We start from the raw sequence: 25,951 nt of genomic DNA, 5'->3' as shown, positions 1-25,951 counted from the left end.
AGGAGGGGTTGTGTGCTGTGTTCAAGGTCACGCTGGAGGGCACTACGTTGGCCTCAGTGTTTGCTTGCTCTTTGTTGCTGCAGGCTCACTGGGAAGATGAGTCAGACCCACCTTCTCCGAGGAGGGGCTAGGCACAGGTTCTGGACCTCCCTGGGGCTTCTGGGTGTGGGAACTCGGTCTTTCCAGGTAGTTCCCCACTTGGTTAACTTGCCCAACCTGCTCTATTGAGCATGGGCCCAGCCCTAAACTTCCCTGCTCCTGTGAACTGCAGGAGATGCCCAAACAGCACCCGGGGGCCTGCCACAGCTGCCCAGCGTCACTCCCTGGCCCCTTTGTGGCTCAGACTCCTTTGTCCCATCGCTTCCACTTGGGAACTCAGAGCATCTTCTTTCTTCTTCCTGCCAAGGTGGCAGCAGTGGCTCAGCTGCCTGTCTCTTTAAGAGAGAGAAAGAACGAAATCAGGAAGTGTGAGAGAGCTGCTAGCCGCGGGGAGGCAGCTGAGTGTTCACAGGGAGGCAGGGGGGCAACCCTTAGCTCTCAGCTCTCCTAGCTTCTCAGGTGGCACTCAGTCACTTCCACTGGTCCAGTCTTTGGGTCCTCGGGGCCCGTAACCACCAGCATGTTATGGGCACTGACCATGGATGACAGCGAGCCCTGAAGGCTCTGGGGGTGCCACCCAATCCCACAAGCCTGCATGCCCCGCAGCTGAGATGGGGTGAGTGTGCAGGGTCCCTGGGGGAGGGCGTATAGGGGAGCCCAAGGAGGGTGGGGCAGCTGCAGGGTGGCACTCCGCAGAGGGCACGGTGCTGGTGTGTGGGCAGTGGCTCTCCCGGCCCTGTGTCCCCTCTCTGTGTCTGTCTCCCACTGCTGGGGGCCCTGGCAGCGCTCCATCGCTGGCGGTCACTGTTTGCAAAGGACTGCTTGGAGGCCAGTGAGAGGAAGGGAGGACTGTGGCACAGAGGAGAGATGCCATCCGCCTACAACGCTCCCTTCCCGGCTCCGCTTCTCAACACCCTGAAGCCAAGTTCAGCTCTGTCTCCACATTTTTCTCCTGCCTGGTTTCTGGTGCCTGCCCTCACCTCTCCTGGGGGCCTTCTCCCTAGCCCACGTCCTGGGATGGAAGTGCCCAGGAAAGCCTCCTGGAGCAGCTGGAGAATAGGGCTGGAAACCCCCAGCCCTGTGGGGGAGGGTGACAAACAGGAAAGGGTTAAAGGGCTGGGGCCAGTGGCCTTTGATGGAGGCTGAGAATCAAGCAGCACTGAGGGGTGCCTCTCATCCGCCCTCTTCTTTCCGGTGTAGCTCAACTCCTGGACTTGCTACAGACAGAAAACATAACACACACTTGACAGAGAGAGTCTCTGCCTGATCCAGGGCTGCTCCAAGCACAGGGTAAGTGCATTTGGAGCCCCGAGGAGGAGAAGGAAGGAGGGGAGGTGGTAGGTGGGGCAGCTGGCTCCCAAGCTTCACCACCCACCCGTCTGCATCCAACCACCACTAAAAGAGAGGGAGCTCTGCCATGTACCAGGTGCTGTGGCAGGGCCACAGTCCATGCGCAGGTGACTGGAAGTCCTGCCAATCAGCTCCTAGGCACATCTCTGCAGGGCCATGAGCAGAACTCAGGGCCTACAGCCAGCTAGGCCTCTGAAACCTTGATTTCAGTGTGCTCTGCCCACTTCATGCCCCCAGACCCCCAGCTGATTCTTCCTCAGCCTGGTGGGGATGGGGGGTGGGGTGAGGTGGGGTAGGGACCTGACCAGCTCATTCAAGCTGAGCTATTGCATTGTCTTCAGAGAGCCCAGGACACCGCAGTTGCTTCTGTAAAACGATGCAAACATTTATGCATTTTATGAAACTAGGAAATGATCACTGAAGTGGACTCTGGCTCAAGGAATTGACATTACTGAGAGAGGCATCGAGTCTAGCTTCTGAGGCTCCACTCTGGAGCCAATTGCTTTAGAGGAACTGGCTTTTGGAGAGAAGAGGATAGAGGCAAAGATAGGGAACAAAGTTATGGAGGGTTTCAGATCCCTCCCAGGACTCCTAAGCCCTTGTATTTGATGGTCTCCTGCATTCCCCACCCCCTACACACACGCATGCGCTCTGCAGCCGCGCCGGTTCCTCTGCACGCTGCCCTAGCCATGCCGCCGTCTGGCACAGCTGTCAGCTCACAGCAGCAGGAAGTGGTGGACCCAGGCGAGTGGGTGGGGAGGGGCTCCAGGCTCGTGTTGCAATCCTGGAGATTTGTAGTGGTGTGGTTGACGCTGCCTGACTCGGGGCCCTTCCTTCGAGTACATTTCTGCTTCCTGGGACTATCCCAGGCCTGGATGCCAAAACCCAGAATTCTCAGTGCCTAGGAGAGGTGACAGAGGAAGGGGTTTGTTTGGAAAAGGGTTGGAGGGGACCTGGGGAGTAGGGACAAGGTAGGATGCCCTGTGGTGGGATAGGCACAGGCTGTGGGCTGAAGGCCCGGTGGCGGTGCCTCCTTTTGCAGAAGTTACTTAAACTTTCTTTGTGTCATGCTTCCCCTGCCCCCTTGCCTCTAGAATGGCCACTTGGAGCCCTTCATGGGATGGTCTTGGGCATAGCTACTGGTCAGGCCACCAAGATCCATCCCAGGCCAGTGATGGAATCCTGGACCCCAATATGTTCTTCTAGGCAGAAGGTGGCTGGCCAGCCAAAGGCAGGAGATGCAGAGCACCGTCAATTATCTGTGGCACACGGACGACCTGCTGGGGCAGGGAGCCACTGCCAGTGTGTACAAGGCTCGGAACAAGGTAGGGTGCGGCCCTGGCCGGGCTCCGCCCAGCGCACCACAACCCCCTTACACCCGGAAAGTTCTTAGCCCGGGTCAGTCCCCAGTGGGCATCCAGGGTTGTGTGTGGCTAGGCAGAGGCCTCTGGACTTTGCTCTGTACACTCTGGGGTAGGAGGACATGGGGTTTGAGCAGAGGTATGGGGGGCTGAAAAGGGCTCCACAGGATGGTGCTTCTGTCAGGCATGGTTGAGGACTGGAGAGAAGGAGACGAAGACACCAAGCCAACATCTAGGGAGGTGGCCGCGAATCTAGGAACAGCAGAGGTGGGAAGCAGACCTTGTCTGGGTTTTCCTGCCTTCGTGGCGGAGCTGTCCTGAATACGTGGAACACACCGAGCTATCGCATCTAGAGAGCGAAGCCAGGGAGATCAGGCTCCCGGCCCAGCTCCGCTGCTCACACCAGGGAGTGTTGGCTGCTGTTGTCATTACTGTCAACAGTAATAGTAACACCAAAGCATCCCCTGCAAGGTATCACGGGTGACAAGCCTTCGTCATCTTTCAGTGCTGGATGGACTGTTTGCCCTTGGTGCAGGGGAAGGAGCTCAGGGTGACAAGGAGCCCACATTCCCATGCAGGCTCTTTGCTCATTTCTGATGTTAGGCTGGCAGGAGAAGCTGGATGGAGGCCTGGGGGTGGTGCACCCCAGCTCAGGGTGGGACTTCTATTCTCCCCACGGCAGAAATCTGGGGAGCTGGTTGCTGTGAAGGTCTTCAACACCGCCAGCTACTTGCGACCCCGGGAGGTGCAGGTGAGGGAGTTTGAGGTGCTGCGGAAGCTGAACCACCAGAACATCGTCAAGCTCTTCGCTGTGGAGGAGACGGTGGGTCCAGTGCTTGGTCAGAGGATGGTCTTGTCCTTCACCCTCACGGGCTGGGGAGAGTCCGGTCACATACTAATAGAGACTTGGTCACATGCTGATCAGCAGGGCAGCCAGAGCAGCAACCCATAGAATGAAGAACGCCAGGGCTTGGGCCAGGGTGGGAAAGTAAAAATGGGAAGTAGGGCCTAATCGAAGAGGACTTCCTGGAAAAGGCGACCTCGGTCTAAGGTGTATGAGATCAGCATGAGGCCAAGGAGCGATGGCCAGGTCAGAAGCTAGGACCCAGAGAGGGCTTTTGGCTTTAGGCCGAGCCACCTCCTCATGAGAAGGGGAGGAGACACACCTTCCTCCCTGTGCCTCCCTCTGTCCCACCCGCAGGGGGCCAGCCGGCAGAAGGTGCTGGTGATGGAGTACTGCTCCAGTGGGAGCCTGCTGAGTGTGCTCGAGAGCCCCGAGAACGCCTTCGGGCTGCCGGAGGAGGAGTTCCTGGTGGTGCTGCGCTGTGTGGGTGAGTTTCTCCCCAACCCATTGGGGCGACCCCTCCCCGCCGCAGCTTCTGACCAGCCACAGGCCTGGCCCTCAGGCGGAGGCAAAGCCCCAGAGGGGTGTGGTGCTTCTGAAACAAGTATCCAAACACAGGAGACCATTCTGAACCCAAGAGGCTCTCCGTTCAGACCTGGGACAGACAATGATGAACGGACAGAACCCAATGTCTGACTTCTGCTGACTGGCAGTTTAAAACTACAACTTAAAAATGCAATTTAAAACAGGTCGTACACCAGTATTCACAGCAGCAGCATTCACAATAGGTGAAAACAACCCAGACATCACAGATGAATAATACAGAAACAAAATGCGGTCTGTACAGACACTGGAATACTATTCAGCCCTAAAGAGGAATGGAATTGTGACTCACACTGAGATGTGGATGAGCCTGGAAGATATGAAGCAAAGGGAAATAAACCAGACACACAGACACCGCATGATTTCACTTCTGGGAGGGGCCTAGAGTAGTCAAGGCCATAGAAACAGAAAGTAGAAGTAGGGTTGCCAGGGGCTGGGGGAGGGGGAATGGAAAGTGCTCGTTTAATAGGTGGACTTTCTGTTTGGGAGGCTGACGAAGTTCTGGAGATGGATACAGGTGATGGTTGTGTGGCAGCGTTAATGTTTTTGATGCCACTGAACTGTACACTTAAAATATTAAAATGGCAAACTTTATGTTAGGTATACTTTCAAAATTTAAAGAGTAAAAAATAATAAAATAGACAGGGAAGGAGTGTCATCTTCGGGGAGCCAGAGCCACCATTTCTCTGTTCCTCAGAGGCTCCCCATGGACCCTCCACACCCATGCCCTCAGGACTCCTCCGTCATCCCTTGCCCACCTCCGTTCTGCTTTTCCTGTGGCCCTGTGGACTCTCTCTGAACCCAAGCTGGAGCCACCAACAGCCCTCCCTCACTCCGCAGTGGCTGGCATGAACCACCTGAGGGAGAATGGTATCGTCCACCGGGACATCAAGCCAGGGAACATCATGCGCCTCCTGGGGGAGGAGGGGCAGAGCATCTACAAGCTGACGGACTTCGGGGCCGCCCGGGAGCTGGATGACGATGAGAAGTTCATCTCAGTCTACGGGACTGAGGAGTACTTGGTGAGTGGCATGGTGGGGACCTGCTGCCCCAGGCAGAGTGTCTCTCCTGCATGCCGCTGGTTGCCCCTCACCTTTTGAAAGCCTCGGTCCCATCCCTCTGCATCTGGCAGGGTTAGATCTCACCCTCTACACACCAACCAGAAGAGTTCGTTCTGTCCTCTAAGATGAAAAAGGCCATGCTGCAGCCTGCCCTGGCCGCTCCGTCCCGCCTGCCCCACCTCCCTGCCCGCGCTGCCTTAGCAGGGCTAACTCCTTGCTCTGATTCTCACGGAGAATGGGACACCACTGGTCACCACCTTCCCCAGGGCAGGTGGACAGATGAAAATGCTGTGCATAGGCCAACTCTATGCCAGTGTTTGATGACAAGGAAGATGGATTCTGATGGTTCTGTTGTCACCAGAAGGCAATGGAAGGGGGCCTGCGCGGGCTGGGGGGCGGGGTCCCGGTGCAGCTGCGCCGTGTGCGCTCAGGCCCTTACACACCCTCCCCGTCACGGCTGCTCTCTGGTTCTCTCTGGCAGCACCCGGACATGTATGAGCGGGCAGTGCTTCGGAAGCCCCAGCAGAAGGCATTCGGGGTGACTGTGGATCTTTGGAGCATTGGGGTGACCCTATACCATGCAGCTACCGGCAGCCTTCCTTTCGTGCCCTTTGGTGGGCCCCGGCGCAACAAGGAGATCATGTACGGCGGGCCATGGCGGGAAACAAGGGCTCTGGGGCTCCCTCCTGGCCCTGCTGTGTCTCCTCTTCCTCGGAATCTGTGGTCCCCCTCCGGCCCACCCCGCCCAGGCTCCTCTTAGATTCTTGGTGATCAGCACGTGGCTGATGGGAGACTGACCGGAACCCCTTATCTGAATTTAGTCCTCCCCATTGGCTCTCCCCTCATCGGCGGCTCACCTCATCTCAAGCGAGGCTCCAGTGGCACAGCCAGGAGCGGAGGTGGGGCAAGACCCAGCATCCAGATCCCAGGTCCAGGAGCCTTCCAGGTTTCCTGCTGCCTGGTACAGAAGTAGCCAGAGGTAGCAGCTGCTCCCACTTGAGTGTGCCACCCAGAGCAGATTCGAGGCAGATTCGCAGGAAGTTCGAAGCACCCCCTCTCAGCTCAGGGGTCAGCCATGTGGAAGCTGCATGAGGTCAGGGAATGAGGAAAGAGACTGATGTGGGCGGGGCCGTCAGCGGGGGCTGGACCTTGAGGGGAAGAGAGGATTAGAATAGTGAAGTGGAGGGAAAGAATTTGCAGGCCAGGCACGGCACGGGCGAAGGTATGGAGGCCCTGCTGTAGATGTGCCATAACGCGATAAAGGAAATGGACGGTGAGAAGGAGCAGAGTTTGACTGGGGAGCACCAAGTCAAGGTGATCTTGTCGGCTGAGAGCCAGGACTCTCAAAGTCCGTTTTCAGGCTGCCTCAGAGTGACTGGGTGACTTGAACCAGTACTCTGAGCCCTCCATGCTAAGTTTGCCATCCCTTGAAGTGTGATGGTCTCGGGGTCCCCCTGACCTGGTTCTGCCTCACTCACCCCAGGTACCGGATCACCACAGAGAAGCCAGCTGGGGCCATCGCAGGCACACAGAGGTGGGAGAACGGGCCCCTGGAGTGGAGTTACGCCCTTCCTATCACCTGCCAGCTGTCGACGTGAGCGGGACTCCGCGGGGGGTGCAGACACCCGAGCCTGGCCTGGGTATCCCTCTCACTGCTGAGGCCTGTCTCAGTGTCCATGCTGGGAAATCTTTACAGCTCTTCCTCTCCTTCCCGCCCCGCCCCACCCCACCCCCTCAGTCCTAGCTCTTTGGGACATTCTTATGGAACACCCACCCCTATTACCTACTCAAGGAGGACAAGTCTGGGCTCCGGCCCCTGACAGTCTCCATGTCCTGCGAGTAGGGGGCTGCAGAGCCAGCTGGTGCCCATCCTGGCCAACGTCCTGGAGGTGGAGCAGGCCAAGTGCTGGGGCTTCGACCAGTTCTTTGCGGAAACCAGCGACATCCTGCAGCGCGCGGTCGTGCACGTCTTCTCCCTGCCGCAGGCCGCCCTGCACCATGTCTACATCCACGCCCACAACACGTAAGCCGGCGCCCGCGCCCGACGCTCAGGACCTTCTCTACCAGGGCAGGCCGTGTCCTACTCAGTGTTCTGGGGGGCGTTTACATATGGAAGCTTCTGGATCCAACTTTAGTGTACGACTTCTATAAAGTTGGGAAATGGGCTTCCTTGCTGCTAGACTCCAGAGACTGAGCAAGCTTTACAATGCTAATTTGCATTATAAATCCCCTGAGGGGTGTGTGCATGTGTTGCTGATGTGTTTCCCAAAGTTATTGCTCATGGAACCCCTTATTCCTGGGATATTTTATGGGACTAGGTGGATTTTAACGCGAGTGTGGCAGGAAAGGGTGCTGAGGCAGAGTCTGGACAGTGGGGCTCCTGAGTTCTGTCCACACTTGGTCTCCATCCGCTGTAAGATACAGGAGCTCTGCCCTCTGCCTCCACCCTTGATGAGGGAGAAAATCACCCAGTCCCTCCCTCTGAAAAGCTGAGCCCCGTGCATGCATGAAGTCCTAGCTAGGGTTTGGGTTGCCCTGACCCCATATCTTGCCTGCTAACACTTCCTCTCCCTTCAACCCCGCCCCGTCCTCCCTCTGCCTCTGGTTTGTCTAGGGTAGCCATCTTCCTGGAGGCTGTATATAAGCAGACCAATGTGGCCCCCCAGCACCAAGAGTACCTCTTCGAGGGTCACCTCTGTGTCCTTGAACCCAACCTTTCAGCACAGCACATTGCCCACACGACAGCAAGCAGCCCCCTGACGCTGTTCAGCATGGCCAGCGAGACCCCCAAAGGGCTGGCCTTCAGGGACCGTGAGTAGGGCCACGCAGGCCAGATCTTATCTCCTCTTCACATTCTTCTCCAAGAGGCAGGGATTTACGATCCAGGATATTGATTTATTTCCTTTGTGAGCATTTCTTTAGACCCACAGGGTACCCCAAATTCTGGGTTCTAACTCTGCATATGCCTCTGAAATGCCATGTGACTCAGGCTAGTGGTTTGACATCTCCGAGCTTCACGGTGTCCAAAGAGATGTGAAACTTCAGCTGAAACAGGGAGATCTGGATTTAATGTGCTTTGCACAGTCTCTGCAATTGGTGGGGAAGCCTCGCATGGTTTGGGTCGGGGGAAGCAGGAGCCTAAGGTACTGGAGAGAAGGGAAGGTGGTCAGGGGTCCAGAGTTTTATACTCTAAGTGCTAGCAAAAATATCATTTCTTACAATTTAATAATGCCGATTTCATCCTCCGGCTCAGGTTTTTAAGGCTAGGAAGAGGAATTAACCTTGTAACTCCTGGGCATGAGGGTGGTTTGGGCTCATTTCCTGGCTTTTGAGAAAGGGCCTTAGGCCTGAAGCTGTAGTTCTCCAAAGTGGACACAAGGGGGCAATGGGGGACTGCAATTGAGGAGAAGCACATTAAAGTACATTTAAGGCTTGGCGGTGAGGGCTCCAGGAGTTGGGAAGTTTGAGGTGGAAGCTAGGTGGTGAGGGGTGAGTGTGAGCCAGGGATAAGGAATGATGAGCTCAGAGCTCATCCAGGGCCGTATAGGCAGCCCCTTAGACAGGGTCTTTGTTTACAGCTGCTCTGGACATCCCCAAGTTCGTGCCCAAAGTGGACCTGCAGGCAGATTACAACACTGCCAAGGTTAGGGGTGGCCCCCCGGTGGCAGGAAGGGGGGTTTGTTCAGGGGTAGAGGGTGTGGAACCTGACCCTGCCCACCTGTGTTTTCAGGGTGCGATGGGTGCCGGCTACCAGGCCCTGCGGCTGGCACGGGCCCTGCTGGCCGGGCAGGAGCTGATGCTTCGGGGACTGCACTGGTTTGTGTGAGTTCCCCTGAGTCCTGGGTGGCTGTGGGCACGGCGCCCTCACTCCCCTGGGAGAGGGCAGCACTGATTCTGGCTTCCCTCGGCAGGGAGATGCTCCAGGCCACTTGCAGGCGGACACTGGAGGTCACACGGACATCACTCCTCTTTCTCAGCAGCAGCCTGGGCCCCGAGAGGTAGGTTTCCTGCCCACAGTAGGGCCGCAGCAGGCTTGAAGCCAGTGGAGACCTTTCAGCCCCTCTTTCTTTCTGTTCCTTCCCCCGAGTATTTCCAGCAATGCCCCACCCTGCCAAGTGGCTGCACATACCTCCCCACCACCCAGTGCCTCACCTGAGGGAGAAAGAGCCCATGGGGCATCGCTACTCCAGGTGCCCAGGCAGCCTCCCTGCCCCAGGAAGGGGCATCTGTCCACCCAGACCCCTTCGGAATATTTAGACCGGGCCCCGGAGCAGGCATCCAGGAGAAGCACTCACACCCGAGCACTGGCCACAGGTCCTGACAGGTTCGGGATTCAGGAGGTCTCATCTCCACACTCCTTCTCCTGCTTTCTCTGTGTCTTAAACTGTCACTGCCTTCTTAGGACTCCCTGCCCCAATCCTCAGGACTCCATGCCCTCCACACCTCTGACTGGGCCATTTCGGGGTAATGGGTAGAGAAAGGGAGAGAGGAGGAAGAAACCAAGCTAGAGGGTCTAGAGATGAGAAGCGGAGAGACTCCGAAGGCCAGAGCACCACTGAGAAGTGGGCACAGCCCCTAAATCTTGAAAGGCACGGAGCTGCGGTGCAGACAAGACAGGGAGCCTCTGCAGCCCGGGGAAGCGATGGTGGCTGGAGCCTCTCCCACTGAGAGGAGCCGTGTGGTGACGGAGGAGCAGATTGTGCCAAACATGCCCAATGTCCCTCCCCACCCCGCGTGTCCCCCGGCCCTTGTTCTCAGGAAGGTCCTGGGAGTTTCCCAGAGTTGACTCATGGCAGCCTTGCCTTCCTCCTGGGGCTTGGCAGCGACAAGGCCGACGATGGAGCAGATGCGGTGAGGGCGGTGCGGGAGGAGGAAGTGTTTCCACGTGGTAGGAATGGTCTCCGGCATGGCCGGGCCCCCTTCAAACAGTTACAGAGACGAGGTGCTGCAGGGTCAGCGACATTGCTCCTCTGAGCGGAGCTCTGGCCAGGGCACAGAAAGGGGTTCCTGGGACAGATGTGGTGCCACGTAGAGGGGCTCACGCTCTGCTAGAGGAGATAGCCCTTCCTGGCATGTGAAGGGGACGAGATGGTTGAGTCAGGGGAGACTGGAGTTGGGTAGGGACGACCACAGAGATCTTCCTGGGAGAGGTGAGGCTTTTCAGGCCGTAAGGAGAGAAAATACTTCGGATTGGAAGGTCCTGTGCAGAGACAGAGAAGGGGGCTGTCATTGGAGGCTCGTAGGGGTTTGCAGTGTGTGTGTGGGGAGGGCGGGGTGCTGGTGAGGTTATGACGGAGTAGGGCGCAGGGGTAGGAAGGGAGGAGAGAATGCGTAGAGGTCCTGGAGAGTCCGATTGGCAGATTAAACTGCAATAAAATGACTTATCAGTCTATTGTAGGTTCTTGAACAGGAAAGAAATGTGTAGAGAAAGCATTGGAAGTATTTGTCTGCCCCTTGCCCTGGACCAGGAGTGCGGGGGAGTGGCTGGAGCCAGGTGTCTGCAGACTTGGCCAGTGTTTTTCCCATTTTCGTCTCCAAGGGCCCCTCAGAGGCATGATGTGTCTAGAGAGCTCAAGGTCAGGGGAGTGCCTGCTCCAAGCATGTTGTCCCCGCCCCCAAGGAGGAGCGTGGAGAGCCCAGACACAGGCCAGGAGTCCGAAGACCAGGTCCAAACTCTTCATTAACTCGCTGTTGACCTCAGGCCATCGTCCTCTTTCCCAGCCTGGGCCTCTATTTACTCTTTTTCAGAATGAGAGGATTGGACGATCTCTGAGGCCTCTCAGCTCCAGCACTTTGCAATCCCATCCTTTCTGAACATCCTCAGACCTGTAGCTGCTTCTAAGATCTGAAGCCTCAGATTCACAGTGGAATCTGAGATATTTTAATGAGCTGAATCTCATGTTTAAAGGAGCCCAAGTATGTGACACAAAGTGGCCACCATTGCCCGGCCTGGCTGCTCACCTTTTTCACAGTGCATTCCTCCTGCATCAGGCTCCCCAAGACAGGCTTCCCTGGCAGGGTGTCCTTGCCTTGTCCGGAAGCTTCATGGCCCTCCTTGGCAGCTGCTGCCATCTGGAGGCACTGTTCAGGCAGCCAGGGCCCGCTTGGGGACTCCCAGAGATGCCCCAGCCCCACCACCAAAAAAGCGTGTGTTCATGCCCTCTAGTCAAGCCCTTTACTTTGGGGGTCCCATTTGATCTCCATGACACCCTGTTAGGTAGCAGGAAGGAGATTTATGTCTCCATGATGTAGATGAAGAACCTGAGGCTTCTATTACTAAGGTCAGTAACCAGGGATCCTGCAGATGGCAGGTGTGATGGCTAGGACCAGGACTCAAACCCATGTCCCTGACTCCCTGCCCAGTCGGATTGGGTCGCTCTCATCTTCTGCCATCAAGTGTTCCATGCCCCCGAATGCATTCAGACACTCAGTAATTCATTCGACAATCATGTATTGAGTTACCACTGTGCGCTAAACACTGCTCGACGCCGGAGACAGAAGCGGGCGAAGCGGGCCGCGGCCCAGCCTGCACTGCCTCCCTACTTCTCCCTGTCCCCTCCATTCCCAAGCCAGAAACTCAGGATTCTTTCTCCTAATTGTCATTGTTGTAAAAACAGTCTATATGACCATTGTAGAAAGCTGGAAAACACAGATGAGCAGAAACGAAATTGAAATGCCTTCTCCTACCACCCAGAGATGGATCGTCACACCCTAGCGTACATATCCTTCTAGACGGTGCATAAGTATGTTAATCAGCATGAGAGTGTCCAGTACTTACTGTTCTACAACCTGCTTTTCTCAGCGAATGAGCCCTCCTCCTCCATGTCATACATTTTCATCTCATCCAGCACCCATTCATATTCAAATTTCCCTAACGATCCCACAAATTTTCTTTTCTAGCTGGTTTCATCTAAACCAGGATTTACTCTTAAGAGCCCACTTTGAATCTGGTTGCTGTATTCCTTAAATCTGTTTCAATCTAGACAGACTGCGTCCTCCCTGCTCCACACCCCCCGTCCCACCCCCCACCGCCGCCCCCATCACACAGGCTTGTTAGAGGGACAATACTCATTTCCCATCTTCTGGATTCATCTGCGCTTCCTCTGGATGTCATCTGTCTTGTTCTTCTTTCCTGGCATTTCCCATAAACTGAGAGTTTTAAAGGCTGAATGGATTCAATTTAAATTTTAGGCTAAATATATCATAGATGATGCTGGGACACTTCATATTTACCCACCATCGGGTGGTGACAGCCTGATTCCTCTACTGTATATTATAGAGTTGTATTTTCCCTGTGGAAGAATCGGTGTGGCATCACTTTGGCACCACACAGATCTCCATGCCTTAATCATGTATCGTGGATTTTAACACCACGCCCAAGTGAGTAATTTCACTGGGACAGAACGACGCTGATATTCCAAGTCCTGGCACATTATTGGCTAGTGTTCTATAAAATACAGCTTTTCCCTTATCCATAAGCTATTGGTTATCATGAAATACAGTTCCTTTCTACTAGAAAGGAACTTTATTCTTTTCCTTTAGTTACAAATTTTTCTTGTCTGGAGTTCATCGACAGCCACCTTGCATTGAATATTCATAGATTCGAGTTCTGATCTCTTCGGTCTTTGCTCACTGCAATGCCCAACGGCGTCACAACTGGATGAAGAGGGGCCTCTTCCAATTCACTCTTCTCTCCCAACCACGAAACTCTCTAGACATCCCACAAGCCAGCAAAGCTGTCCTAACGACGCCATGCTCAATTTGCAGTCATGGAGCTCTTGGCCTCCTAATGCCCTAAATGTGTCATTTCTCTGTCCTTCTTTGAGGCTCAGCAACATGGCTAGGATGCCCGAGATCGAAGAACTGAAGAGGGCCACAGAGCTGAGGTCCACGCTGCGGGCTGTGAGTAAGCCTGGGGCAGGGGGCGCTTTTGGGGCGGAGCTGGGCGGCAGTGGTTCGGCCAGGCTGCCGCAGAGCCCCGACCTGAACACCCCACTGAGCTCTGCCTTTTTGCCCTATAGTTGGCCGAGGTCCTCTCCAGATTTTCCCACAATATGACAGAGACCCAGACGAACCTGAGTAGCCTGAGCTCAGAGCTGGGGAAGAACCGGGATCAGGTACATGAGGACAGAAGGTCTGTGGGATTTACCTTCTTGGTGGGGCAGGGGTGGGGGCGGGGTGTACAGCTCGAAAGGTCCAGAAGCTTTTTTAGGCATCAGCCTACTTTCTCCCTTTTCTTGGCAATGGCTCTGGGGCAGGGGATAGTGATGGGGAATCTGGGAATGCACGAGACCCTCTCCTGAGACTGGCCAGAAGGGGAAAAGAATCTGGGGTCCTGCCCCGATCTGGGAGTTTAGAGAGTAAACTTGAAATGTTAGCAGGTGCAATAATTCTAAATGAAAAACTCATTAGTTCCCCTTCTCTTCTGAGCCCTTGCTCTTCGTCGGATGTCTTTGGATAAGTCTTCCTACTCATACCATCTCATTTAATCCTCGAGACGCTAACGATACTAATACGGTGCCTCTTGATATAAGACAAGGATCACTCAGGGAGGTTAATTTGCCCTGAGTCACAGCCAGTAAGTGACAACCGACAGGTCAGGTCAGGTTTGCCCACCTCCAAAACCAATGTTCTTGGCCTACACCAAAGATTTACAGCTTTTAGACCCCATTCTCCCTCTTAAGGAACATAAAATGGCCACCCACCCACCGATGGCCTGAGGGGTGCCCACCCTAAGCAGGGCGTTCTCCTCAGCACCTTCCTGGACCCAAGTCCTCAACTCTGAATTCAAAGAGCCCTGAAAACCACAGGGTTTTTTTCTTAACTGTTATGGCTGCAAACCTGACCTAAACTGATGCGAGGCTCTCTATGGTCTTTATTGATCTCACTTAGAGCGAATCTTCTTAAGGTTCTCTGAAGCGTATTCGGTGAGAGGGTGCTGCCCAGGCCCCATGAGGCATTCCACAATGTAGTGTATGTATACGGAATCACCGTTCTAAAATCTGAAGACAATTGTGAATTTGGTACCCATCCGGCCCGAGCCTTCTGGATAATGATCTGAGGTCGTGTCCACCCCACGTTCTCAGGGGAAGCAGGTGCCCTGGACCCACAAGCCCTGGGAACAAGTTTGGCTCTGCCCAGAGTCCAGCTCCAGAAATAGCCAAGCCTGGTCATTGGAGGAGCTGTGGGGAGGAAGTACATCTAAATAAACCTGAGGGTGAGGAAAATTTTCACACACACACACACACGCTTTTTGCGCTTTTACTGCATGCCTGCCTTTTACTGCACTCAACATCTCAACGTGTTTGTATCCAGCCTGAAAATGGGAAGGAAGAGATAATAATGACCTTAAGCCCAGGCCAGAAGGTCCTTGTGAGGTCATCTCCCTCATTCCCCTGCCTCCAGGCAGGGCTGAGGTCTGTTGATTCATTATTGTTTTAAACAAAGATTGCTGATTTAATATTCAGGTTCTTTCTATGTGCCAGGCGTTGGGTATACCAAGAAGGCATGACTTCTACCTTGTCCAGGTGACTCTCTGCTGCAGTCCCCTCCCGGGCTGTCACTGCCAGACTCTTGTGTTTTCAGGGTCCAAGAGTCCTTCCCAGACTCTCGTTTCAAACTTCTTGTGTAGCAAAGGCCACCCCCTCCTGTTGTCTGTCCTGCTTGGCCTTTTGTCAGTCTCGTCCTACTAAACTTACCTCTGCAGTGTCTCTGCTGTGTGTGTGTGTGTGTACATGTAATAATCAATGTGTGTGTGTGTGTGTGTGTGTGTGTGTGTGTGAGAGAGAGAATAAGAATAAACATAAAAATAGGAAATGGCTGGCTGGCCCCAAAATGCCTCAAAAATCTTGAGACAGGAGAATCACCTCCACTCCCAGACTGGCCCCCAAAACTGGCAGTGAGTCTCCTTCTGCAGGGAGACAGCTCCTCACCTCCTTCTCCCGCCATCCATCCCCTCCCTCCCCCTTTGCTCTGTGCTCTTTGATTCTTCCATCACCTGGTGCCTGTCTCCTGCCCACAGCATCCAGCAGATTCAGTGTTGCTTGGATAAGATGTGCCTCATCTACAAGCAGTTCAAGAAATCCAGGATGAGGCCAGGTGAGACATGAGAAGAGAAAAACATATCTCAGGCTGTCCCCTTCCTTCCTTCCTTCCTTCCTTCCTTCCTTCCTTCCTTCCTTCCTTCCTTCCTTCCTTCCTTCCTTCCTTCCTTCCTCCTCCTCACTCCCTCCTCACTCACTCCCTCCCTCCCTCCCTTCCATATTCGGTTATTTGTTTTACTCTACCTGGGGTGGCTGCCGGAGGCTCACCATGTGGATGGTGCCATGTGGAGGCAGGGAGCAGCTGGTCTAAGGCTTACTGGCCACCAGCTGCCTACAGACCAGTGAGGGACATGAGGCCTGTACACCTGTGCCTATTGCCAGGTGGGGGTCTCAGATGACATGCATGGGGGATGTGGCAGCTGGAGCCTGGGTGGCTCTTGAGAGAGAACCTTCACCTCTGGGGGACACCTTACAGCTCAAGGAGTGTTTTCCTGTCCATTGTGTCTTTAACCCACGAAAATAGTCAGGTTTTCCAGAAAGTGGAGAATCAGAAAAAATACCATTTAGAGTCACTGGGCCAGGCACTTTGCCTGCGTTATCTGCTAAGCCTCACGAGGACCCTCTAGGCTGGGGCAGCGCATTGACAGGCTCAAGGATGGGAAGCTGCTCGCCCAAGGTGACTGCCTTCTTGGAGCAGGGGAGGGTCCAGCCTGGGGGAAAGCTGGGCTTGGGGAGGGCTCGGTTGGCTCTTGGGATTGGGGACCTAACATGCCAGGATCCAACCCTCTTTCTTCCACCCCTGCCCCAAGCATTTCCTAATGTGCAGACTCGAGGTCTTCGGCTTCATTGCCAAGTTCTCTTCTATCCATAGGATTATCTAAAAAGTGCTGTCTCATACATATAATGCCAGCTATGCGTGTAATTTGAAGTTCTCTAGTAGCCAAAATTCAAAAAGAGGAAAGACACAGGTCATATTTTAATAATATATTTTATTCAACCCAGTGTTTCTGAATTGTCATTTCAACGTGTAATCAATATAAATCCAGTTATTAAAGAGATATTTGACATTCTTTTTTTTGTGCTAAGTCTTCACAATCCCCTGTGTGTTTTACACTTACAGCTCATCTATCTGGAAGCTAATTTTTTAACGAAGTGAAATGCAGTCTCACTAAGACAATAAAGCTGTGTTTCATGAGAAAAAAATATTCTACCCTCCTTCAGTTTTTAAATGTAATTTAATGAATTAAAATAAAAATTCAGTTCCTCAGTCCAGCTAGCCACCTGTCAAGTGCTCCACAGCCATGTGTGCCGAGTGGCCACCGGATCTAGAAGGTGACCTTCCCTCCTTGAAAACCCAATCCTGCCTCTGGGCCTGGCCCCCGAGGGGGAGGGCAGGGCAGCACAGGAGACAGGACCACTGCGTCTCTCCTGTTCCTGGAAGCAGCAGGGCCCTGGGCTCCAGTCTGGCCTGACACTCGGGTGGCCTCCTTTGCCGTGATGTTAGGAGCACCTCAGAGGCTTTTCTGCCTCCATCACTGGCATTTCATAATCCTATAATCTCAACCCTCCTGAGCACCTCCCGTGTGCTGGGCACCGTTTTTACGTGCTGTGTATGTTCCTGATTTATTTAATGCTCATAAAAGCTCCAGGCACCATTAGCCTCCACATTTTATAGATGAGGAAACCGAGACACACGCAGATTTAAGGAGCCCAAGCAATCTAGGTCCAGCTGCTTTTAACTACAGCATTTTACAGCCTCGAGAAGAGTTTCGTTTCTACTGGTCTTCAAGAGTCCTTTACACAAATTAAAAATGAACCAGGAGGAATAGCCGTTGGGTGTTGAAAGATGCCATTTTGAAAATTGCTCAACAGTGAATAATGAAGCACTCGTCTTCTCCCCTCACGCCTGTCCTGAGTGTTACATAGGACAGACGAGGACACAGACTCGGTGCGGTGAAATCACTTGCGCACAGCCCTCTGCTAATAGGACGCAGGGCTGGGACTTGCACTTTGGACTTCGAAAGTCCAGCAGGCTGAGAGCAGGACCTGGATGAAGAGCCCAGGAAGGAGATTCTGTTAGGGGTGTGAAGAGAGGCCAGCAAGGTGACCTCTGCCTCGTGTCCTTTTGGGAGAGCCGCTGATCCACATGCCCATTTCTTCAAAGCCCATGAGGGGGCAGCACCTCTCCAGTGCAGAGAACATCAGGAAAGCTTCAGCCCTTCCAGCAAATGCGGCTGGGCCTAGAAGGGCAAGTAGAAGGTGGTGGCCGGGCTTATCCAGCTCTTTGCTACAGAGCCCAGCTGGCTCTGCCTGCAGCTAGAATATTTGGGGATGAGGCCAACGAACTGTAGGCATCAGTCACTCTGGAAGGGTTGTTGGCTGAGGGGCTGGCTGACGAAGCATCCCTCAGGGCCCGTCTCGACCACCAATTCTCACCCGAAGCATTCGCCAGCCCCAGGTACGCCCCTCCCTCGTCACGGTGTTTGGTTCACTCCTTCTGTCTTCCCTGATTCCACTGGGTTGTGAGCTCCCGCAGAGCGGGTTCCAGCCAGGCTGTCTTCGTCTTTGTAGTTGTGCCCCAGCACTTACGGCACTGTTTTGTCGACTGGTTGAACAGGTAACATCATTTCTGTCTGTTTCCTTCAGGGCTTGGCTACAACGAGGAGCAGATTCACAAACTGGATAAGTGAGTGGCCTGTCCCCCAGCAGGAGGGTGAGCAGGAGGGTGGGTGTCACCAGGGCAGAGCGATTCTCTGTGCCAGAGAAGAAGTGGCGAAGGGCCCCGATCACGGACCGTAGCTGGGCAGGAGGAAGGCTGGGTCACTCTCTGGGGCAGTCGTCTGGAGCCAGGGGAGATCAGTGGCCGAGTCTGGGGGAGGTTCCTCAGAAGCAGTCTTGATGAAACTGGGTTTCCTTCTGAACGAGGATTGTTTTTCCTGATTGTCCTCGCTGACTGACCACTTATGACTGACTTCCGCCTGAGCTCTCCTTTGGGCTTCCGTCTGCTACTCTGTTTCCTATACACTCTCATCTATACCCACCCTATACCCATCCCTGACAGTTCACACACCACACACCTTTTCCTTCCCTTTTCCATAATCATTTCATCTTCCTTCTGGGGATCGAGCTTGAGAGTGTGTATATGTTTTGAGTCCCCTGTCCCCCTTCATCTCTCTGTTGACATGTGCTGTGTGCCGGCCACTCTGACTGCCAGGATCCCATGTGTGAGCATCGTCTCCAGCGGAGAGACGGCCCTGCCACAGGCTCAGGGGCTGGGCATTTAGGTGGTGGAGATTCAGAGGTGCTGGGCTTGTGCTCAGGGGGCTCTGACTGCTCGTCTCTGTACCTCTGTTTCCCTGTCTTTTCAGGGTGAATTTTAGTCACTTAGCCAAAAGGCTCCTGCAGGTGTTCCAGGAGGAGTGCGTGCAGAAGTATCAGACATCCCTCGTCACGCATGGCAATCGGATGAGGTACCAATCTGGCCCTTCCTCCTGAGCTCATGGATTCCAGTGCCCTTCTAGGCTCAGACAGCCCTGGCTTTGCAGAGCCCTGACTGAGAGGCAGGTGGGACAAAGTGACACAGGCAAAGAAATGGTAGTTTTGCAGCCTTAGGTGGCCAGGCAGTCTGCTGGGTGATTCTGTACCTTAGCCTATTTAACTCCGCTGTATCTTCCCTGTGTAGAACATACTGTCGCCCTATCTCACAGACGAGGAAATTGAGGCTCAGGGAACAGGTCTCCTCCTCAATACCAGACAGCTAGTAAGGAGCAGTCCCAGGACCAGCACATGCGCGGAACTGCCACTGAAATCTTGGTTCTTCCCAAAGTCCCAGGTGGTCACGTTGGAAAGTCCTGCCTCTCTGGGGAGAACACGAGGTCCCTCTGGGGTGAGGACAACTAGTCACGGAAGCAGGGGCAGGCAGGGGTCCTTAAATAGAACGTCCTCGCACCCTGTCCGCTGTAGGAGATCGGGTTCTCCCTTCTCACAGGCCCCTGGTCCTTGCCCTGCCGGCACGGATGCTGGTTCCTCCTGGTGAGAGAACGCACTTTCCCAGGTGCTGCCTGTCCGAGGTCCGTGGGACCTGTGGGCTTGTTACGGGGCTGAGACCCAGGCACCCACCCACCCTCACGTTAGAATACAGTGCCCAGCCCCTGCGCCCCAACTCACCCTGAATTCCGATTTAATTGCTGTGAAGCTCGCTCGGATATCAGTAGTTTCAACGTGCCTCAGAGGATTCTACTGTGTAGCCAGGGTTGAGAACCAGCCGCAGGTTGAAGCCGTCCGTGGACGTTGTTTCCTTTTGTGCAATGGGGAAAAAGTTCTTGTTCACTCCCTCCACTTAGTGGATTCATAAATGTGCCTTGACCTTGATTTGCTCTGGAAATGAGAGCATGAGCAGTTCCCGTATTAAGCGTGGGCTCTCCTCCCTGGAGCCTGACCTGGCCTCACACTCATCTTAAATGGCCTGGTGACCTGGCCCGGTGACCCAGCCCAGCCACATGCGTGTCTGCAGCTCCCATGGGGCTCTGCTGGGACCCTCACCAGCCTCAGTCAGTACGTGAGCATTCTTACAGTGGGGCAGGTGAGAGGTGAGGAAACACCTAGAAGATAAGAGGCAGTGAGGGAGGCCAGTGCCTGGGACCCACGGGCTCTGGCCTCTGTTGTCTGGAAGCTGAACCACAGCTGGGTGGGCCCCGGCAAGAGCCAGCGAGTCCGGCTCTGATTTTTCATCTGTTCTCTTGAGGTTGGTGCACAAGGCCAGGAACCACCTGCGCCTGGTCGGCTGCTCCGTGGCTGCCTGCAACACAGAAGCCCAGGGGGTCCAGGAGGGCCTCAGCAAGGTGAGAATTTGGGGGGCACCTGGGCTGCTGAGGGAAGCCAGGTCAATCCGGTACTCTAAGGGCATTCGGGCCATTCCCCTGCCTCTGGGCAGAGCTGCCCTTGACTGAGTCCAAGCACATTGGTGGGGGTTGGAGGTTTCTGACCCACAGAGGTGCCCTGAGGTGGGGATGGAGAAAGAGTGGAGGGCACTGCCTGGTGATCTCAGACCGAAGGTTCCTGTGAGGGCAGAGTTTCCGAAATGCTGAGACACCTTCCTCGTGCCCCGTGCAGCCTGGGCATCTCCAGGCCACTCCTGAGAGAGGCAATGTGAGCTCTCCTTGACCTTCTGATCTGCCTTGTGTAAAGAGACCAGCTGGAGAAGCCGCCTGCTGTGCCAACGGGAACGGAGCAGGGCTCCTTCTCCCCTCCCGGCACAGGCACAGCAGCAGCCGCGTTCGTCCAGAGCTGGTGCTAGGCCGCCCCCTACACCTCTGCAGCTCCAGCTCCTGCTTCAGAGGAGGAGGAGGGTAGAAGCAGAGTAGTTGGCAGTCTGGATCGTTAAATCAGTCACAGATGGGTGAAGGTGGCTGTGGCAGCTGCACTCTCGGGATGGGAAGGAGGCTTGTGGGTTCGGCTCCAGGGTTCGGGTGCTCCAGGGGTACGGGCTGGGGGCTGTTGTGTTACCCTTTTCTTATCGTCCCCCAGCACCTCCCCTTCCTCAAAGGTGATCTGTGTCTTCCCTTCTGACTAAAGTGTGGTTCCCTCCAGATCCTTGACGGGCTATCTCACCAGCTACTTCAGGACAGAACAAAGGGGGCTCAGGCCTCACCACCCCCCGTAGCAACTTATGCCACTCCTGCCCTAAGGGACCTAGGTGTCCAGTAAGTGTCGGAGAGAGAGGGATGTGTGTGTGTGTGATGGGGGGCGAGGAGGGGGCCAGGGGCTGGGTGCTGAGGTTAGAGCCGCAGAGTTTTAGCCTCATACCAGGCTTAGAAGTCAAGATAAGAGAGGCTTGGTGGTGGGCCTCCCGGGGAGGGGGTCCGGGCACCAGCTCTGGCCTCAGGCACAGTGCCTCTCCTGCCTCTGCCTTGGACAGCATGGAAAAGCTCTATGAGGAGATGAAGCTGCTGGCCTTTGACCTCCAGGACAACAACCGCATCATTGAAGGGTAAAGAGTCCCCACTATGCCGGGGAGGGCTGGGTCCTTAAGCCACCCTTGCCTCAGGGGCTCAGGGTCCCTGTACCCAACCATGCAGGTTGGATGACAGCTGTCCATTTTCCATATAGTCACGTTGGCACTTTGGCCTGTCCATGGGTGAGTCGCCATCCTCCCAAGGTATAGGCTTCCACTATAGTCTTGAGAATATAGTGCAGTCAGAGATGAAAATTTCATCTAAGTTTAAGCAATTGCTGTATGTCCAAAAAGAGAATTCATTTGACCTTGATGTAAAACTATTCTCAGTGAGTCAGAGATGAGGGCTCAGGGCATGTGGATTTGTGGCTGAGTGTGGACTCTGCCTAATGCCTCACCCAGCCTGACTTCACACCCATCCTAAGAGTGGTGCTGTTTCATCTCCATGTCATATACTAGGAAACCGAGGCACAGAGCCTGGGCTAATTGCCCAAGGCCCATGTTTCTCTGTCCTTGCTGGGCTCCTGTTCTGTGCAGATGCTCCAGGCACCCCCTCCACCCCCAAGCTGCAGGCCCAGCGTTAGAGACACCACCTGAGGAGATTCCCCTCTTTGGGCACGTGAGGGTACTGGAGAGGGTACTGGGGGAGTCAGCAGGTACTGGGGCTCAGACTTTTGGATTCTGTGCACCTGTGAAACTCACAGAAGAAAATTGGAGTAACCAACTTCTCATATAATCAAATAAGCACATCTGAAGGGGGAAAAAAACCTGCCACCCAGTATCTCACTTCATAAAGTACATTTTAACACCAAAGAGAAGGAAGGACATCATCTCAAAATCAAGAGGGTCCTTGCCCTGAAGGTCAGTGGGCTTTACTTACACACATACACACTTGCTCAGGCAAGGGTGAGGACACCCTCCCCATCATCCTCATATCTGTCACTTCCCCATTTGAGAACCAGTGGCATGGTGGAAAAATCGGCAGAGATTCCAGCAGGATCTGACTCCTGACTGCTCCTTACCAGCTGCTTGACGCTGGGAGGTTTGTTCAGCTCTGAGCTTTAATTCCCTCCTCTGCTATGTAATGATGCCTCCCTCGTGATGTGATCATGGGATTAAATAGGGTGAGATCTGCAATGTGCTGGGGAGGGAGGAGAGGACATGTAGAGGGAAGGACTCACCAATGGTAAGTGTTCCCCAGAGGCCACACCAATCCGGGATTCTAGGAAGCCAGGGGCAGAGCTGGTGGTTGTGCCCAGAGTTTCAGAGGGTCCGTGGGTTGAGGAGGCATCTCTTCCATGTCCCACTCCAGCAAGGGGAGAATCCATCCCCTTAAATACCCACAAAAAGGCGATTCAACAGCTTCTTGGAAAGCCTTTCCAAAACAGCCCTCACGGGCAGGAAGTTCTAATTTTAGTGCCAATATAAATTTTTCTTGCTCTGATATGTAGCCTATTTACAGATAGCTCAAAACTTTATTTTAGTGAATTTTCACTTCCTTATTCACAGCTGTAGCCAGAGAGAGTAAAGAACCCGTTTGAATTCCTTTCCCTCCTCCTCACCCCAGCTGCATTGGATTCACCAGGAGAGCCTTTAAAAGTGCAGATGCCAGGGTCTTGCCCCCAGAGGTTCTGGGTGTGGCCTGGGTGGGGGAGTTTTATAAGCTTCCCAGCTGTGTAGTCAGGGATGAGAACCAGAGTTCTTGTCCAGGGACACGGAGGCTGCCAGAGGACGGCTGAGGACTCAAATGGCTCTGAGCTCCTTCCTGAAAGCTGTGTTGGGTCCTGGGGTATGGCCTGCAGGCTCCTCCACCTGGGTAGCAGAAGCTAACTTGCCCCTTTTATTACAGGTTAAGTAGGGTCCAATCGGCTCCTGATGTCTGAGCTCCTTGGCGTGCACGCAGCATCCTGAAGCATTAGAATCATTCGAACACTGTGCTCCTGCCTACACTGTGGGACCCAACACAGGATGATACCTGGTCCCGTCTCATCAGCCTACCTCCCTCCTGGCCAACAGCTGGGAGATGTCACCAGCATTACCTTCCACTGCCTTTCTGCAGGAAGCAGCACACAGGACCTGGGGCACTAGACAGTCTCTGTCAGGACCTACTTACTGCCTGTGCTGAACTTTATATTTTATGTGGGCTCAGGTACGGCTCCTCCAGCACCCTGGCATGCGCAGCTGAACCTGGCCGGGCCATGGGGAGAAGAGGCATCAAGAGCCTCTCACCCACCCCTCTGGTTTACAGGGCTTCGCTCCTCAGGGAACAGACGACAAGACCTCCTGGGGTTTGGATCAAACAACCTAATCTCAGTCTTCCTTCCTCTCAAGGTGTTTCTTGTTGGACATACAGCTCTCTCCCCTCTCCTGTAATTTCTGAGGGTTACCACACTCGGCCACAGCTATCACAGAGCCCAATTCTCCTTCTGCTCTTGGTCTGGCTGAGCCTAAGCTGGAGAGAGTGGGTGGTGGAGGCCGGATGCCGCTGTCCAGGGCCCATTCCCTCCTCTCTCCCTCTGAGGCACTGCCAGGTTTCGGGATATGCAGCCAGCCGGGGTCGATAGTAGCCGTGCAATTAGCACAGGCCTGAGAGTCAGAGTTTTGAGATAAAAGGCCTGCACCTTGAAGAAATGGAGTAAACGTGGGCTTCTTTTTTATTTCCAAGGGGCTCTTACTGGGCTGTATGTGTCGCAGGGGAAGGACCTTGGCTGGGTGTGCTTGGCTTCCCAGCAGGCACAGGGGTGGGACCTGTGAGAAGGATGGGGAAATGGAGATGGGACTGGTCACTTCCTGATTGCTGCCTTTCCCCTAAATGGGCCCTAACTTCAGGGAACAGCTCAAGAGGGGTGGCCTCCAGCTGGGAGGGCTTGCCTTCCTATTCCGTCTCTTCTCTTGACTCCTGTCATTTGGGAAGCTGTATAATGGGCCTGATACTTTGGGAAAAAGAACTTCTTTTTTTATTAACCTCAAATCTACCATCTAAGTGCCTACTCCTTTCCCCCAACACTCTTCAAAACATAGGCTGTGTCCTAAATATTGGGTTTGAGCACTACCATGGGTCATTTGGAGCATTCCCTAATTTTGTCTAGAATCTAGAATCGTACCTGGGTAAGGCATTCAGATTTGTGCAAATTTAGTCTTTCCCCCACAGTACCCACGGGTCCTTTAACTGGAGTTGGACTATACTCTCCTGGCCTAGGGGCGTTAGGAGGAGGGGGCATGCGGTAAAGTAGCCCCAACAGGGAAGGGAGACCCGTGAGAAGCTCCACGTTGTGCTTTGCAGCACAAAGACTATTACGCTTGACCCCAGATAACCCAAGAAATCCTTCCTCCCCAACTTCCCGGAGCCTCCACATCCTCAGAAGCCACTCTGCCTGACGACCCATCGACCCATTGATCCACGGGAGCAGAAGTGAGGAATCCGGTCCCGGCATCTGACATCCTCTGTGCTGCTTCTCCATGGAAACACCAGCGCCCTCTAGAGACCCAAGGGAGGGTTGCTGGGGGTTTGCTTGCATCAGGCCTAAGTGGCTTCGTGTGTGCTGTTTGGGTCTCATGCCCATGGGTCGCTTAAGCCCAGTGGTTTCAGATTCTGGGGCCCTAGGAGCCAGCTGATTCTTCGATGCCCATGGGTGCTGGCCGCCCCTGGTAACTTTGCCGGTGTGAGTCATGGCCCTGCAGAGAAGTCACAGTGGGTTTTCCCTGGCAGCTGTGGCTGCATCTGGACTCGATGTGCTTGGTGGAGCTCAGCAAAAGAGCCAGGGGATCCCTGAAAGCCAATTGCAGATTGTCAGGGGATGATAGGATCCAGGCTCCACGATCTCATGAGCTAAGCCCAGCAGGGGACATACCCAAAGTGTTCAGTTCATTCTTGTGCTTGGCAGAGCCACCAACATGGGTGCCTATACCCATCTAAAGTTCTACAGAGCTTCTTATTCCATCTCAGCAGGGAGTGGAGAACTGGACCAAGGCCCTTAGCCAGAAGAACCTTGTAAGATTCTCAGGTGTCTGAAGATCTCTTAAACTTCCCTCTCTGTTCTCTGTGGTGATCCCTATCACAACACGTAAGATGAAGAGCCCGTTTAGTCCCTTAGATGTGAAGTGAGCCCCGGAGGTGAGCCAGGTGACTAAGGCGCATTGCCTGCCCCTGTGGCGCTCACCTCGATGGAGACGGGCGTTTCAGTATCGTGACAGCACTGAGATGGGAATGCACAGCTCGAGTGCAATCACATCACCGTCATCACAGGGCAGGGTGTTTAGTTCAGCCCGGGAAGGTGTCAGGAAAGGACTTGGGGAGCAGGTGACGCCATGTTGGGGCTTGGCAGGTGAGCTGAGTTACCTAGCAAAGAAGGCATGGAAGGCATCCCGGCAGCGGGACCAGCACCAGCCTCGGCACGGAAGGAACTACAGGTATTCGTGTCACTGGAGAGTAAGTGGAAGTGGGAAGTCGGCGTCGATGAAAGGGAGGAGCTAGGCCCAAAAGGCTGCACTAAAGAACCTGGGCTTTTCCACAGGGGTCCATAGAAACAGATTTTAGTTCAAATCCAACTGGTATTTTAAAGATATATCTTTTTGGTGCCTGCGCAGAGGGTAGATTGAAACACTGTGCCTCAGTTTCCTCATTTGTAAAATGGAGA

The 25,951-nt window shown here is 54.3% G+C and overlaps 1 protein-coding gene across 2 annotated transcripts; it reads left to right on the top strand.

Moving 5' to 3' along the window:
• Positions 1–460: 460 nt before the first annotated feature.
• On the top strand, positions 461–24,285 carry IKBKE (inhibitor of nuclear factor kappa B kinase subunit epsilon). 2 transcript variants are annotated; one of them, XM_039881744.1, is made up of 22 exons: positions 464–715; positions 1,300–1,389; positions 2,656–2,774; positions 3,493–3,633; positions 4,012–4,141; positions 5,098–5,279; positions 5,800–5,960; positions 6,802–6,912; positions 7,162–7,341; positions 7,933–8,129; positions 8,897–8,961; positions 9,049–9,140; positions 9,230–9,316; positions 13,145–13,220; positions 13,340–13,452; positions 15,340–15,416; positions 18,008–18,047; positions 18,730–18,831; positions 20,106–20,202; positions 20,951–21,063; positions 21,279–21,350; positions 23,164–24,285. In XM_039881744.1, exons 3-22 carry the CDS (start codon positions 2,688–2,690, stop codon positions 23,195–23,197), a joined length of 2,157 nt encoding a protein of 718 aa, XP_039737678.1. In that variant the 5' UTR covers positions 464–715; positions 1,300–1,389; positions 2,656–2,687; the 3' UTR covers positions 23,198–24,285. The 2 variants fall into 2 exon arrangements, with proteins under 2 accessions (XP_039737681.1, XP_039737678.1); XM_039881747.1 differs by lacking the exons at positions 15,340–15,416; positions 18,008–18,047; positions 18,730–18,831; ... (2 more) ...; positions 21,279–21,350; positions 23,164–24,285 and adding an exon at positions 14,405–14,539 and having other exon boundaries at positions 461–715; positions 13,340–13,435.
• Positions 24,286–25,951: the final 1,666 nt, after the last annotated feature.

The sequence above is a fragment of the Pteropus medius genome, unplaced genomic scaffold, assembly GCF_902729225.1.
Source record: "Pteropus medius unplaced genomic scaffold, Ma_sr-lr_union100, whole genome shotgun sequence".
NCBI lineage: Eukaryota > Metazoa > Chordata > Mammalia > Chiroptera > Pteropodidae > Pteropus > Pteropus medius.
This window is presented reverse-complemented; position numbering and strand designations above follow the sequence as displayed.